This window comes from Gigantopelta aegis, chromosome 1 (genome assembly GCF_016097555.1).
Source record: "Gigantopelta aegis isolate Gae_Host chromosome 1, Gae_host_genome, whole genome shotgun sequence".
Classification (NCBI taxonomy): domain Eukaryota; kingdom Metazoa; phylum Mollusca; class Gastropoda; order Neomphalida; family Peltospiridae; genus Gigantopelta; species Gigantopelta aegis.
This window is the reverse complement of record NC_054699.1, coordinates 11,851,737-11,867,414: the sequence shown is the minus strand read 5'-3', so window position 1 is coordinate 11,867,414 and position 15,678 is coordinate 11,851,737. Positions and strand designations below refer to the sequence as shown.

General features: G+C 38.4%; 1 protein-coding gene and 1 pseudogene across 1 annotated transcript in view; both read right to left on the bottom strand.

Annotated features, from left to right (window-relative positions):
* LOC121387215 (multiple epidermal growth factor-like domains protein 10) overlaps positions 1–241 on the bottom strand; it is a 34,241-nt gene extending 34,000 nt beyond the window's left edge. Inside the window, exon 1 of the mRNA XM_041518611.1 lies at positions 193–241. Coding sequence (XP_041374545.1) covers positions 193–241 — 49 coding nt within the window. The remainder of the gene's footprint in view (positions 1–192) is intronic.
* A 53-nt stretch (positions 242–294) lies between these two features.
* LOC121386314 lies at positions 295–12,597 on the bottom strand (annotated as a pseudogene).
* Between the last annotated feature and the right edge of the window lie 3,081 nt (positions 12,598–15,678).

Here is a 15,678-nt window from a genome sequence, read left to right as displayed (position 1 = left end):
CCAACTTGGTCACATTGATTAATTAATCGTCGGCTAGTGGATGTCAATCATTTAAGAATTCTGATTCGCTACATTTTTCCATTAGTGGCAAGGATCTTTTATATGCACTACCCATAGACAAGATAACACATGCCATGACCTTTGACATACCAATCGTAGTGATTAGAGGAAACCCGCTATTTTGTCCATTACCAACAAGGTTTCGTTTATGCACAGCTTTTCCATAGACACGAAAGCACATACCACGGTTTTTGACCAGTTGTGGTACACAGGTTGGAACGAGAAAAACCGCAATCAGTTTAATGAGTCTACCGAGGTTGTTCCATCTTGCGACGCCAGCACCGCGAGTGACTGAGCTAAATCCCGCCTCCCCAGCGACACAGAAGTGTCATCTATGATGTCCCATGGTTCATTATTGAGTTTGAGGCTGATTGCAAATATTAAGAGCACAATTGTAGAAATATGTAACTAACGTGTGATGGTTCAATCACGTTTCCTGAGGTCGCAGTCCAGGAGTATGGGCAAGAATAGGGAAGCGAATAGTAAATGTTACGACTTTATTGGATAAATAATATTTTTTTGTTACTACAGGTTCGTAGAAACTGAAGTAGGTGGATCAAACTCTCGGGGTTCGGGGTGGCACAGGCCATATGTTTACGTTCGGGATTTGATAGCTGCAAATTAGATGTAATCAGGTTAGGGAACAACTTAAAGGGACATTTCTGAGTTTGCTGCATTGTAAGACGTTTCCGACTAATGAAATATTTGTACGAATAAACTTACACATTAAATATATTTTCTTGTTTAGAATACCAGTGTCTGTATATTCAGTGTGTTTCTGGTCGTCTTAATATTTGTAAGAAGCTCAAACTGGATTTTGTCTTTAAATAATTTCGTATGTACGGAAAAAAAAATATTTTAAGAAATAAAATTAAATTTAACCTAGTACACCTATTAGAACGATCAAAAACATGTTTAATGTACAGCCACTAACGTTTTATGCAGAAAAATACATTTGGTATGCAATTACAATCGTTATAAAGTCTACGTTAGTCGATAAAAATTGCAGCAAATTCAGGAATGTCCCTTTAAATTATATTGAAAAGTCATTGTAATAGAAGTACTTTTGAACAAATAAGCATGACTTATTTTTTAATCTGCAATACAGGACATTCTAAATGAATTTAATTTGCATTCATAATCCATATTTAGAGAAATAAAGCCCCGAAATCCGTGAGTTTAGGCCTATACATTGGGGGCCATTGACCCCGTCCCACCCCTTCCAGCTTAGTGCGGCTATGTTTGATAGCACAAACAAAATGTGGTTACAAACGGAATGTGGCATTGTTTACATAATATTGCGATCAATAACGTTGTACCGACATGACATTACATGTAGTGCGACGCTGAGCATTTAACTCGTACACTGCAGTGTGTTTATGTCAAAGGTTAAGCATTTATCTAGGAAGGAAGGAAATGTTTGATTTAACGACGCACTCAACACATTTTATTTACGGTTACATGACGTCGGACATATGGCCAAGGACCGTACGTACACTGAGAGAGGAAACCCGCTGTCGCCACTTCATGTGCTACTCTTTCCAATTAGCAACAAGGGATCTTTTATATGCCCCATCCCACAGACAGGATAATACATACCACGCGGCCTTTGTTACACCAGTTGTGGAGCACTAGCTGGAACGAGAAATAGCCCAATGGGCCTACCGACGGGGAACAATTTTAGATCGATCGCGCAAGCGCTGTACCACTGAGCTACGTCCCGCCCCTTATCTAGGCAGACTACAACAGTCTACCAAACAACATATCAGCTTTAAATGAGTCAGTAAATACATCCATTGATGTGACAATAATTATGTGAGATATCTTATCATAAAGTGTTTCTCCTGTCGAGTACATTCCAGTAATTCCAGGTGACATTGCACTTGAAACATGTGCGGGATCCTTCTATCATTACGATGGCGATTTGTATGCGGGACTCGGGTAGTTAGAAACTAACAGAAACTAGTTGCACGCCTTACACTTTTCCATTTTTTCTGATTGTCCAGCTCTTTTTCCCAGGATATTGGTTTAAACAAACACAACCGCTAAACCCATTTTACCTGAGCTGGAATTACCCCCCCCCCCCCCCCCCCCCCCCCATCAGTGTCAGCAAGTTACACATGCGTGCAAAGTACATGCTCTCCCCTGTCAACTCCAGTCTAATAGTTGCCACTTCAAAGCTGTCTGCCATGAAATATTCATAGTCAAACACAAGACTGCTTGTGCGGATATATTTCCTGATTTTGGTTACCAGATAGGTAGATAACAGATATATGGCCTTATGAATGTGTACATAAAACCACTTGACCATACCTATTCCAGTGCAAACAGAGGATGACGTGCCTGTTTCGTTGGCTGGTTGCCACTCCCTGTAAAAGGGGCAACATGCAGTCAGTGAGAGAGCGCTATAATGTGGTGCAACTGACCTCGATGGCACCGGTGTTTATCGTGACGTGTCTTAACTATTACATTCTCATATACCAAAGCTGTCTTGCAACATTTCGAAAGGGGTAACCATACAGACTGCTTGATGGCCTTTCTGTGGTTATGTTTCGTTTTGTTTTTTTCCCTCACTATCTTTAACTGTACAGTAACTCCTCTCTCTCTCTCTCTCTCTCTCTCTCTCTCTCTCTCTCTCTCTCTCTCTCTCTCTCTCTCTCTCTCTCTCTCTCTCTCTCTCTCTGTCTCTCTCTCGCGCGCGCGCGCATATATAGCTCGTGACTAAATAATGTATATTATTTTATTGAATAAAGAACTGGGATGCAATCACAAGAAACGATGACTCACATGCACACGGTCAATTAGTTTATCTGTGCTTTTCTATGGATTCGGGTACACATGTCCTGATGTTTCTAATTTATTATGAAATTACAGGGAATACATAAAAAATTAGGTTTCAAACAATTCACAGTCATAACATTTTTAGTAATAATACTAAAAACGATTAATAAAAAAGAAGACGAAATTTAGGCTTTGACATTGAATGATGATGATGCTGATAATGTTGATGATGAAAATGGCGATGGTTTACGTCCACATACATTTAACAGATCCGTGTTTTCAAATATTATACAATTTTATCGTAGACGTTCTCACTGAACCTGGTTGTCGTTACGTTAAGTGTTTCATATTCATTCGATCGACTAGCGCACTCAGAGTTGACTTGTCGACTCTGCTGGGTATTCCTTTGACCACTCCGTTCTGCTAAACTAACATGGGTAACCGCTCCACGCGAGACTCTCGGGTTGGTCATGCGCACGTTGATTCCTCTGGAAGTGTGTGGGCCATCACATCGTTGTTTCACCTTTTGACGTCTAATATGCCTACAATACATATTCATTATTTGAATTTGCGAAATAATTGACACAAAGTCAACGATTTCAACACATAACGCAAACTACCTCCTCTCACCCACCCACGTACCCCCAAAACAAACAAAACAAAAGAAAGCAACCCAAAACCACCCAAAACACAATCAAACATGAAATCTGTATGTATTAGGGTTGGGACAATCGAGTTCCTTGCTCATTACAAAATTTGGAAAAATTAGAGGATGTTTCAGTGTTGGTTTTATAGCTGATTAGCCATTTTCATAAAATAATCGAGTTACCAGTATCTAAACACAAAATTCCATCACCCATGTTCTGTTGGGTTTGTGTTTTTTTGGGGGTTTTTTGTGTACAAATTATGTATACTCTGAAAGTTGACATTTTGACCTGGGTACCACAGGCGTACGGGCTCCTATTTTTTGTAGAGTGAGGGAGAGACTGATGTTTGCCTGAATTAAACAAAAGTACCCGAATCTGGATTACCTTTTCTCATATTAGCATTACCGCCAAACAGCTACATAGGGTTGCGAACGAATCGCCACGCATTCTAACTAATATTTGGGGTAAAATAATGAAATTACATGGTGAAAAGTGTTTAGGCCAGCTCATTTTCCCGAATTTATTGATTACTACATCCGTTTTATTCATGTCCACACATAGCACGAGTACTCTGCAGTGTTTTCACGATAAAGATATCTCTGGCTGAGAAAGCGATCATAACAGTTCAAATGTGTGTCTAACTCTCGCACGGCAGAATAATCGGGCTAGTCCATACATATCACGTTTTATTTACCCCGTATTTAATAGTGCATTCAATAACCAACAAGAGATTGTATATACTGTTTTGAACTCTAGCCTTACCATACGAGAACACCCGAGACAGCAACAAATGAAATGAACAGTATCCCGGCTACAACGGCCAACCCAGTTACTGTGTCATCATTGTTGACTTCGTGGTCAGAAATAACTTACAAAAGAAGGAAAGAATTAATAACAAGCAAACATAGAATATTATAATATTGCTATTGAATCAGGCAAAAAGGACGCAGTTCAGTGGAAAAGCGGTAGCCTGGTTCGCGGCCAGCCTGTGATCGATCCCTGTCGGTTGGCCCATTGAGCTATTTCATGTTCCAAACAGTGCACCACGGCTAGTATATCAGAGGCCGTTGTATGTGCTATCCTGACTGTGAGATGGAGAATATAAAACATGCCTTGCTACTAATGAAATACTGTAGCGGGTTTCCTCCCTAAGCCTATATTTCAAAATTACTAAATGTTTGACATCCAATGGCCGATGATTAATGCATCAGTGTGTTCTAGTGGTGTAGTTAAACCAAACAAACTAACTGAGTGACTAATACATTAACTTTCAGAATCGTATCCCCACACAGGGAAGAAAGAAGAAAAAAAAAGAGGGTTATTTGACGATACTCTCAACACATTGTATCCACGTTTATATGGCATCGGAAATAATGAGACGAAACATGCTGCCAATAAGGAATATTATATATGCACCATCCCATATATATAGCAATACATACCAAGACCTTTTTTATAATAGTTTTGGAGCACTGGTTGTAACGAGAAATGACTCGCCCAATGGGTGCGTGAAAAATATGACAGAAATATCATTAATAAGGTTCACGACTGATACCATGATTCGCTGTCGGGTGATTCGCCTATGAGAAGACAACCATTTCCTAGGACCTAAGATATTTCCAACTGTTCCCAGAGGACTGCCACTGTCAGTCAAGGTAGATAAAAACGTTTTCCCTGATCAACATCGTAGCTCTGCGCAAGACAAAGATGAACAGTCGTTAAGCATAGATTGCATACATGATTTATTATAAGGTGCTCGTCATTAAGAGGACCGCCACTCTCGTAGAAGATCCATACCAAGATGTTTCACCCTCCTGCACTGTATGCAGGATGACTGCCACTTCCAAGACTAGCACCCAAAACCGAAACGTGCACAGGATAGAGCTTGCTGGAACACACACACACACACACACACACACACACACACACACACACATAGACACACACACACACACACACACACACACACACACACAGATATACATAAAGTAATACCCCTCTGAAACGGACACCCACGGGCAAAATCAAAAGAACCGAAGAGTGGTACAATGAATAATAATGATATTCACGGGAGCTGGTTGTTCTGGTAAAATCTGAGAGATACTATTTACATACGTTTCTCTGTGCAGCCAGTTTCAGGTTTAGTAAACCCAGCAACACATCCACCAAGACAAGATCCAGTGAAACGATCACATTGCAAGTTTCTGCAGTTGTCGCAAGTCTGTTTACAGTTTTCTACGTAGTTCCCCAAATCGCATTCTGTGTAAAATAGGAATACATTGTGGACATAGTGGATTGTTATTAGTTTCCTTTCCACATAATTAGAGTATAACATATAATCAAAAACGTCCATGCTACTTGTGTATTAATTAATTATATTGTTTTTAACAATAATGGATTATCCCGTCCTTCAAAGTTATCATAGCCAATAATACTAATATGTCATAAGAAGTGAGTTTTGAGTTTCTCAAATTATTACCCCATATTAACAAAATAAACTTTAGATCCGGAGCCAGTTAGTTAACCAGTGATTAACAGAACATTTCAAAAACCAATGACTGCATTGATACACATAACAACTGGAACAATCAAAGGTTTCCATCCATACATAATCAAATACGATATGAATATAAATGACTATGAATGCATACGTCTGTTATTGAATATCATTCTAGTACTTTTGTTTAAATGCCAATAAACCTAGTGTCTTGATCTCGATTAATTTGCACCTAATTTGCAAAGTTATCAAATGTTTTAACTATTGTATGTATGTGTGTGTGTGTGTGTGTGTGTGTGTGTGTGTGTGTGTGTGTGTGTGTATTATATACATACACACGTAACATTGCTAGATAAAAGTGACAACAATTAGCGTTGAGTCTTCTCATTAGTGTACAGACAGACCTGTTTTACAGATATCGCCTTGCCATCAAGCACCACACTTGTCAGAGCAATGCCCACTCACTGAGTTGCAGGTTGTGTTCCCACTTAAACAGTGACCACATGTCTCTCTGCAGTTTCCCCCATACTGTCCATTAATACATACTGAAAGTATATACGAAAACTATTTTGGTTTCACTATCTGGTGTCTTTCCTAAATGGGGAGAGGTTTGTAATTTAGTGGTAGGCTACTCGTCTGAGGAACGGTACGTCGAATGCATAGTTTTCTCCCGTCCCACCCAGTGCCTAATGGATGATGCACCAAATGTTCTGGTATGTCCTATCACGTCAAACGAGAAATGTTTATAAAATATACTTGCGGTTTTGTGGAAGAAGTAGCCTTCCTTTCTTTGTCTCTCTCTGTTCGACCTCTCCCTGCCCCCCCCCCCCCTCCACTCACTCTCTTCCCATCTTGCACTTTCTCTCTACCTGCCCCTGTCCTGTCTCTCTCTCTCTCTCTCTCTCTCTCTCTCTCTCTCTCTCTCTCTCTCTCTCTCTCTCACACATACAAACACACACTCTCTCTCTCTCTCTCTCTCTCTCTCTCTCACTCGTTCACACTCTCTGTCTCTCTCACTCTCTCGTTTCTTCTATCTGTCTGTCTTTGTGTCTCTCTCTGTCCAGATGGCTTTCTCATAGTGTCTAATTAAGATACATACTAATTAGTTTAACCATAGTTTAAAATATACTGATGTATCGTTACACGCATATTCCTTAACTTTTCGGGCACATAGCCTTGATATGTGCTCTGAATATTCGCCTGCGCATAGTGTACACACCGCGATCAACGTGACCCAGCGCAAAATCAATGGTCGTATCAGTTAGATAATATTCTGTTAACGTTTTTGATATAGGAAACCGTTCTTGTATTTCCTTGTCTTGTTGTTATGCATATTATAGATACATTTTGGTTTTATGTTTCAGCTTGACTAATTGAATAGTTGATGACTAGACGCATTTTCATTTTCATAGATGTTTAGATGTCTGGATATTTATTCAGTAAAATACCGTTGGTAGCATTATGTAACGTTTCAATAAAATAATTATTTATTCATTTCATAGGGCTTGCAACACATCTGTTTTACACGTCTCATTGCTCTATCCATCAAACAGTACGCTGGGGTGTCCTTTTCACAAATATTCTAATATTCTAATATCTTCTATCTTCAAGGACCATAATTCTGTCATGAAACTCAAACTGTGTCTGTAACTCCACATGATATATACAAACTTCCAGCTCAATATCTTGACGCATTGCAAAGAAAAGTCTAGGAAAAGGCTGAAGGGCAGACTGACAGATGTTGGAGACAAAACCTATAGTCCCCTCCGGTTAGGCTGGTAGAGGACTACTAAACACCCTTGAAAAAGTAAAGTTTGTTTTATTTAATGACGCCACTAGAGCACATTGATTTTTATCTTATCATCGGCTATTGACTAAAACACCCTTAAATTCTCTCTTATACAACAATAGGTTTTGATAATTTAATTTATTTTTTGATTATTTGTTGCAGTAAGATATTGAATACGATGTGATGTTTCTTTCGCATTGCATTGATATAAATTGACTAAATCAAAATAATGTCCAACATCAAAACCAGTTATGTGAACACTAACGGTCAACATTATACATAGTTAACCGTTAATGTTCACGTTGTTACACTAGCGGTCAACATTGCAACCGCTAGTGTTAACGTCAATTTTGTAAACACTAACGGTTGCATTGTCGACCGTTAGTGTTCATATTGTTACACTAGCGGTCAACATTGCAACCGCTAGTGTTCATTGTTACACTAGTGGACAGGTGAACACTAGCGGACCCTACACTGCACCCATTAGAACAGTGCCCAGTCTCCTTATCACATTCTATAGTTCCATTCAAGCAATGGCCACATGCCTCTCTGCAGTTGGGACCGTAACGACCAGGTGTACATGCTTAAACAAAATTAGTCAGTTAATTAGTTTAGTTTAAACATATTTTGTTTATTTACTTCGGTGTCATGCAAAAACAAAACAAAAACACAAAACAAAACAACCTAACAAAACCCAAACAAACAAAGCAGAACAAAACAAAACGAAACAATCACAAAACAACCAAACAAAGAACAAAAACAAAACTAAAACAAAGCAAAAGAAAACACAAAAACATGACAAGATAAAACAAAACAAAGCAATAACAACACCAAGACCTACATCCCTAACAAACAAAGACAAAGAAAAAACCCAACCCCACTAGACATGACCACCATTCAACAATTATAAACTACTTCACTGATTGCACATCTCATACAGTTATATATCGGAGGTATGCGCCAAGGATAGCATGTTCAGACACTAAACGGATACAATGAAATTAAATGAAACTTTACAATATCCATCCAATCAAAATGCAAAGAAACATGGGACTATATAGGTAAATTAAAAGCTGTTTGCAACTCCCTGATGGGTATAGACTAATTATCAATCAAGAGACTGTAAACCAAATTTCAGGGTGAAGTTCCTTTAATTCTTTAACAATGGTTGCATATTTGTAACAAACCTGTTTTGCATGCGTCACCACTCCATTCAGTTCTACACCCTTTAGGACAACGCCCATTAACCATGTCACATTCTGTATTTCCATTTAAACACTGTCCACACGTGTGGATGCATTTGGTGCCATATGTACCAGAAACACACGCTTAAAAAGACAAAAAGTTGTTTGAATTAAAAATAGAGTAGAACAAAATAGTACTGGTAAGTATTGTATTTAAACAGTGGCCACAATTCAAATGGCAATTGAAGCCATATTTACCACGTGTACATCCTTCAGAAAGAGAAACAAGACGAAGAAAGATAACAGTTTATTTAATACAATATATTTGACATCCAAATACAGATAAATACGTAACAGATATTACCCACCCGCACCCCATGCCCGCTGGAAGTGCCCTGTATAATGACTGTGTGTGTGGTTGTTTTTAAAACTGATCATCAATTGCCCTGAAAAAGGAAGAAAGGAATTAATTTATTAACGACGGAATCAATACGGTTATATGGTGTGGGACATATGGTTAAGGACCACACATATATTGTGGTAGGAAACCCGGCGTCGCCACTTCATGGGCTACTCTTTTCGATTAGCAGCATTGGATCTTTTATATGCACTATTCCATAGATAGGATAGCACATACCACGACTGGATCGAGGAATTGCCACGGAAACGCGTCTCTGAGAATCCTTATTTCATAATTGTCCACGAGACATGTCCAAGAAACCCCAAACAGATTTCGCGCGCTTTTGACCTCTGCTGATTTGACTTAAAAAAAAATCCAGTTGTCTTTCTAAGAAGAGTTTGACCAGCCCCTTTACAACATCTTGGATCCGCGCCTGGCAAGTAATTTGAAAATATGATATATTTGTTACAAACCTGATTTACACGTATCTCCACTCCAACCAGAGCTGCATCCGTTAGAACAATGTCCAGTTACCGTGTCCCATTCGGTGTTTCCATTTAAACAGTGACCACACGTCTCGATACAGTTGGCGTCATATTTACCATGAACACATCCTTTAAATAAACCAGGACTTAAATACTATGTACTGGAAAATACACATTCATGGTGAATGTATAAATATTAAATAATGTGTAACCTTTTTTACATTCATTCCTTACATCAAGACCTACACCTATTAGACACTTAGACATTCTGTAGTTGTAATCAAGACAGCGTACATACGTTTAAATATAGTTAATGCAGCGACACTTCCTTTAATAAACTAACTGCATAGTATATCGAAAACTGTGGGTGCAGTGTTTAAAAAAACAACAACATTACACTAAAAATATAATATACTTGTAGCATACCTGTTTTACACATATCGCCTCTCCACCCAGCTGTACATCCAATAGAACAGTGTCCAGTAACCGTGTCACATTCTGTGTTTCCACTGAAGCAATGTCCACATGTCTTAACGCAGTTGGAGCCATATTTACCATGCGCACATGCTTTAAAACAATTTCTTCAATACAATACAATGCATAAACAAATCAAAATACATGGTGGGTGCATAAATCAAATATAATTGTGTGCTATTTAATTACAGCATTAGACTATATTGATATATTAAGTATCAGCTATTGGATGCCAAACATTTAATTGGTATGTATGTAGTTCTTAGAGAAAACCCACTACACATTTCCAATAATGGTTTCTGTTTTCATGGCACCACTAAAATACATTGATTAAGTAATCATCGGCTATTGGATGTCAAACATTTGGTAAGTCTGACAGGCTTAGAGAGGAAATCCACTACATTGTTGTTAATGTAACAAGGAATGTTTTCTATGCACTTTCTCACAGGCAGGGAAATACATACCATGGCCTTTAACCAGTTGTGGTGGACTTGTTGGTACGAGAAAAAAACAATCAGTTGAATGGATCCACCGACGTGGTTCGATCCTACAACGCAAGCACCCCAAGCAGTAACAGCAGGGATCTTGTCTGTATTTTACCACAAACAAGAAAGCATATACCACATCCTTTGATATACCAGTCGTGAGTAATGTTCGGGACAGGCAACCCCCACCCCCCAAAAAAAGAAGAAAAAAAAGAGAAGAAAAACAAAACAAAAAACGCCAAAAAACGCCAAAACCCCCAAAACAATAAAATAGGAAACACCAAAAAACAACCCCAATAAGAGATGGGTTCAACAAGGGAAAATGCTTTTCACACTGATGTAAATCCCCCTGGTTGGTGTACAAACAATTAGTTATTAAAACATATTATACATCTGTAACAAACCTGTTTTACAGGTACCGCCACTCCATCCAGCGCTGCATCCGTTAGAACAGTGTCCAGCTACCGTGTCACATTTCGAATGTCCATTTACACAGTGTCCACACGTCTGCTGGCAGTTCTTGCCATATTTATCATGTACACATCCTTTAGAAAAAACATATCTTCAATAAAATATATCACAAAATACTCATACATGAGGTATATATATATATAAATAATAAATAAGTTAGAATAATGATATATTTTTTTTACAGTTATTTCCATCCCAACAACGGACGAATTTCATTAAATTTTCATCGTACATACAACTTTCTGACTGGAAACCAAATTCTTTAAGAACGAAACACATATTTCAAAATACATACATAAATCGTTTTCTTTCCTTCTTGAGGCGGAACGTATCGTAGTGGTAAAGCCCTGGCTTGACGCATAGTCGGTCTAGGATCGATCACAGTCGGTGGGCTCATTGGGCTATTTCTCGCTCCAGCCAGTGCACCACGATTGGTATATCAAAGGCCGTGGTCTGTGGGATCGTGCATATACAATAGCCCTTGCTAATAATCGATGATTAATAAATCAATGTGCTCTAGTGGTGTCGTTAAAACCAACCAACCGTGTTTTGTTCTTACTGTGGTTAATAGTTCGTAGTGGCGTAATTGTTTACGTCAAATATATATAGATTACAAAAACCTCCAATGACGTTGAGGTTAAACCGCCAATCGTAAACGTAAATATACAAGGTTTTTTTTTTTTTTTTTTTTTTTTTTTTTTTTTTTTTTTTTTTTTTTTTTTTTTTTTTTTGCTCCAGGCATGCAAACACTAGAACAGTGTCCAGTGCAACATTCTTTATATCTTAACTTTCTATATTTCCAATTAAATACTGTGCACACGTCTGCAAGGAAATGGTGCATTAATAAAAATGTCTTCAATGCCAGATAGATAGATAGGTAGAATAGATGTTTAATGACACCCCAACACCCAAAATAAATTAATAGTTGGGTATCCAACTATGGCCTATGCAAAGAATAATGCGATGATAACCATCAGTATAAACAATCAACAGTGAAATTAAAACACAGTGTAAAACAACTGTGCAAAAATACAAATATCACAGATAAACCTTAGTATAGAAGACAGTATCACGTAAAAATGTAATAACAGTTCTGAATGGAACAGCAATGATTCCATTCTTCAGTCACAAATATTGGAAAATCCATATACATGTTGTTAAAAAATACATACATTTTGAAAAATTAAAATTCGTGATAAACGCATATTTATTAATGAATTTAAAAACACATAAGATGGATATGATATATTCGCAACAAACCTGTCGTACACGTGTCACCACTCCACCCAGCTCTGCAGCTATTAGAACAGTGGCCAGTCACCATGTCACACTCTGCATTTCCATTTAGACACTGACCGCATGTCTGTGTGCATCTGGTGCCGTATGTCCCATGTACGCACCCTTCAAAAACAATCGTATAAATAAAACTTAATATATGGCGTACATACATAATAGGTAACATAGGATATACTTGCAACATACCTGAGTTACACATACAACCATTAAATCCAGTGTTGCAACCATCAGAGTCTTATCTAGTCATCGTGTCATATATAGAGGATTCGTCACGAGTATTTTTTAATATGAAAAATATCAACCGAAATTATCTAGACGACATTGATATTTTACATATTAAAAAACACGAGTAGCGAATTCTATTTATCCTATAACGCTTCTAAAATAACATTTTAATAAACACAAATAATAAAGCACAGTACTAAAGTCGCAGCCATCGATAATATTACAATTAGCACAGATTATTTTGACGTCACGTATTTTAAAAAAATCTTTGAAAACGTTAGTAGTAAAAAGGCCTGTATGGCGTCATGACCTTGACCTTGGAATGAGTCATAGGTGTGTCGTTATAGTCTGACCTTGGCCGTGACCTTGGTGTACTTGGCAGGTGTGCGACCTTGGTGTGAGTCATAGTGGTGTGGTCTACTAGGGTGAACGCTCGCCCGTGTCCCTGACCGACTTAGGTTGGTACTGATGTCCTTGGACTGGCCCTGACCGACTTAGGTTGGTACTGATTTCCTTGGACTGGCCCTGACCGATTTGTTTAGCATTGACCGACTTAGAAGGCAGTGACTGGTATACCTGGGCAGGTGTGCGACCTTGGTGGAAGTCATAGCCTTGACGTACTTGGTGTATGACTCGTCGCCTAGCCTTGATAGGGATGGTGTAGGATCCCAAATTGCTACTAATGGGAAAGTGCAGCGGGTTTCCTCTCTAAAACTGTCAGAAGTATGTTTCACATCCAATAGCCGATGATTAATAAATCGAGATGCTCTAGTGGTGTCGTTAACCTACCACTTCTAAGGACTGTCCGACGCGAGGTAGTGTATTTACTTTTAGCGCGCTTAATGATGAATGGTTATCACTGTTTACATCCGTGTGTGTTGTGGGTGTGGGGGGGGGTTGTTTTGGGGGTGTTGGGGGGGGTTTTGTGGGGGGGTGGGGGGGGCAGTGATTGTATCTTGTGTTTGTCAGTCTCTAAATAAAATACTCTGTGGAACTTCTAAAAGTTACGTTCTCAAAGTCTGGCAGAAAGACGAAATGATTGAAATAGGTGAAAAAAGGAATTCTCGTTCTACACTATCTGATAGCGCATTCACAAGAATGAACTGACCTATTTCGTCGCTTCATCCCGCGAGCGCACCCACACCCACACATATATATGGTTTAAATGACAGGCTTTGCCAATATCTCGGTATCTCAGTCGTTAGCGTAGTCGACTTGAGTGTGAAAGGTACGTCGTTCGTGTCTCATGTGGTAGAATTTGTATTTTTTATTATTATTTTTTAAATTAGTTTATTTATTTATTTATTTATATGTTTTTATTTTATTTTATTTATTTATTTATTTATTTGTTTATTTATTCATTATGTTCAAGCAGAACCCAATACAAGCATCCTCTAATAACTCTGTGTGGACGGAACTGTCCACACAGGGTTAAAGGAACTGTCCTCAGTTTCCAGCCATTTTAAGATATTTCCGACTATACTATTGCATATTAAATATATCTTCTTAAGAATACCAGTGTCTGTATATCTTAAGTATTAGCAGTTATATCCTAATACATGTATTTGTAGTAGTTATATTTTTAATTTTCTTCGTAATTATTAAAAATTTACATACAAAATTATTGGAAGGTAAAATCCAGTTTGGGCCACTACAAACGTTAGGATGACAACAAACACCTTGTTTATACGGTTTTTGTTTTTGTTTAACGACACGTGCACATTGATTTATTAAACATTGGCTATTTCAAGTCAAACATTTGGTTAATTTGATATATAGTCTTGGAGGAAACCCACAACATTTGTCCATTAACAGCAAGGAGTCTTTTATATGTGCCATCCCCAAGAAACGCTAACAGAGCCTTTGATATACCAGTCATAGTTCACTTGCTAGAACGCGAAATAGCCCAATGGGCTTACTGACAGGGATCGATCCTAGATCGACTGTGCATCAAGCGAGCACTTTATCACTGGTATACGCCCTGCCCTCGCTTGATTATACAGATATGGATATTCTTAACAAGGAAATTTTAGTCATAACCAAGGATCTGTTAGTTGTAAATGTGTTACAATGGCTCAGACAGTCTTTTAATGGTTGTTTCATTGTTTTATATTTCAGGTTGAGGTTTCAAAAGGTGACTTTTGTGTCAGGTTTTGTCCATCACGACTCTAACCCAGTCAACTCAAAGCCACAAAGATGTATGAAGTTATTGTTCTGAACGAAGGCTATACCATTTCTCAGGGGGAAAGTAAGATTGAAATACAGTGGCATATATATGTTTTTTATATTCAATGCAGTGTAGTTTTAATTAGGTGAAATCAGTGGCAGATCTATGGGGGCCCTGAGCCAGTATCGTGGGCGCAAAAGTCTGGACAAATGGAAGGGACTCTGGGAAGGTTAATGGTCCACTGGTTAGGGGATGCAATACTTGCCTTGCCCCGGATGCTGGCAACTGAACTGAATTGAACTTTATTTACACTCAGGCCGTAGTCTACGGCATATGAGGATATATATACATACAGCAGTCAATATAATTGTAACAACCCACGCTACGCCAGTGTCCTGAGCTCCTCCCCCTAAATTTTCCAACAGTTATATTTTTTTTTTTTACATTGCAGAATCCGAGGAATCTCTTTGGGAATGTTTGTGAACTCGGCCACATTACACTGGGGCCTCCTTAAATGGATTTTCTGGATCTGCTACTGAAAATCATATTAATATATTTACATTTATTTGACAACCAAAAGCTAATCTGTGTTTTTGTGCTATAGTGTAGTTAAACATTCATTCATTCAGGGAACATTTCGTTGAGTATCGTGCCGCGATTCGCTACGCAAGTTTCAGAGATCCCTACACAATTTGAACACATTAAACAGTTACTAAT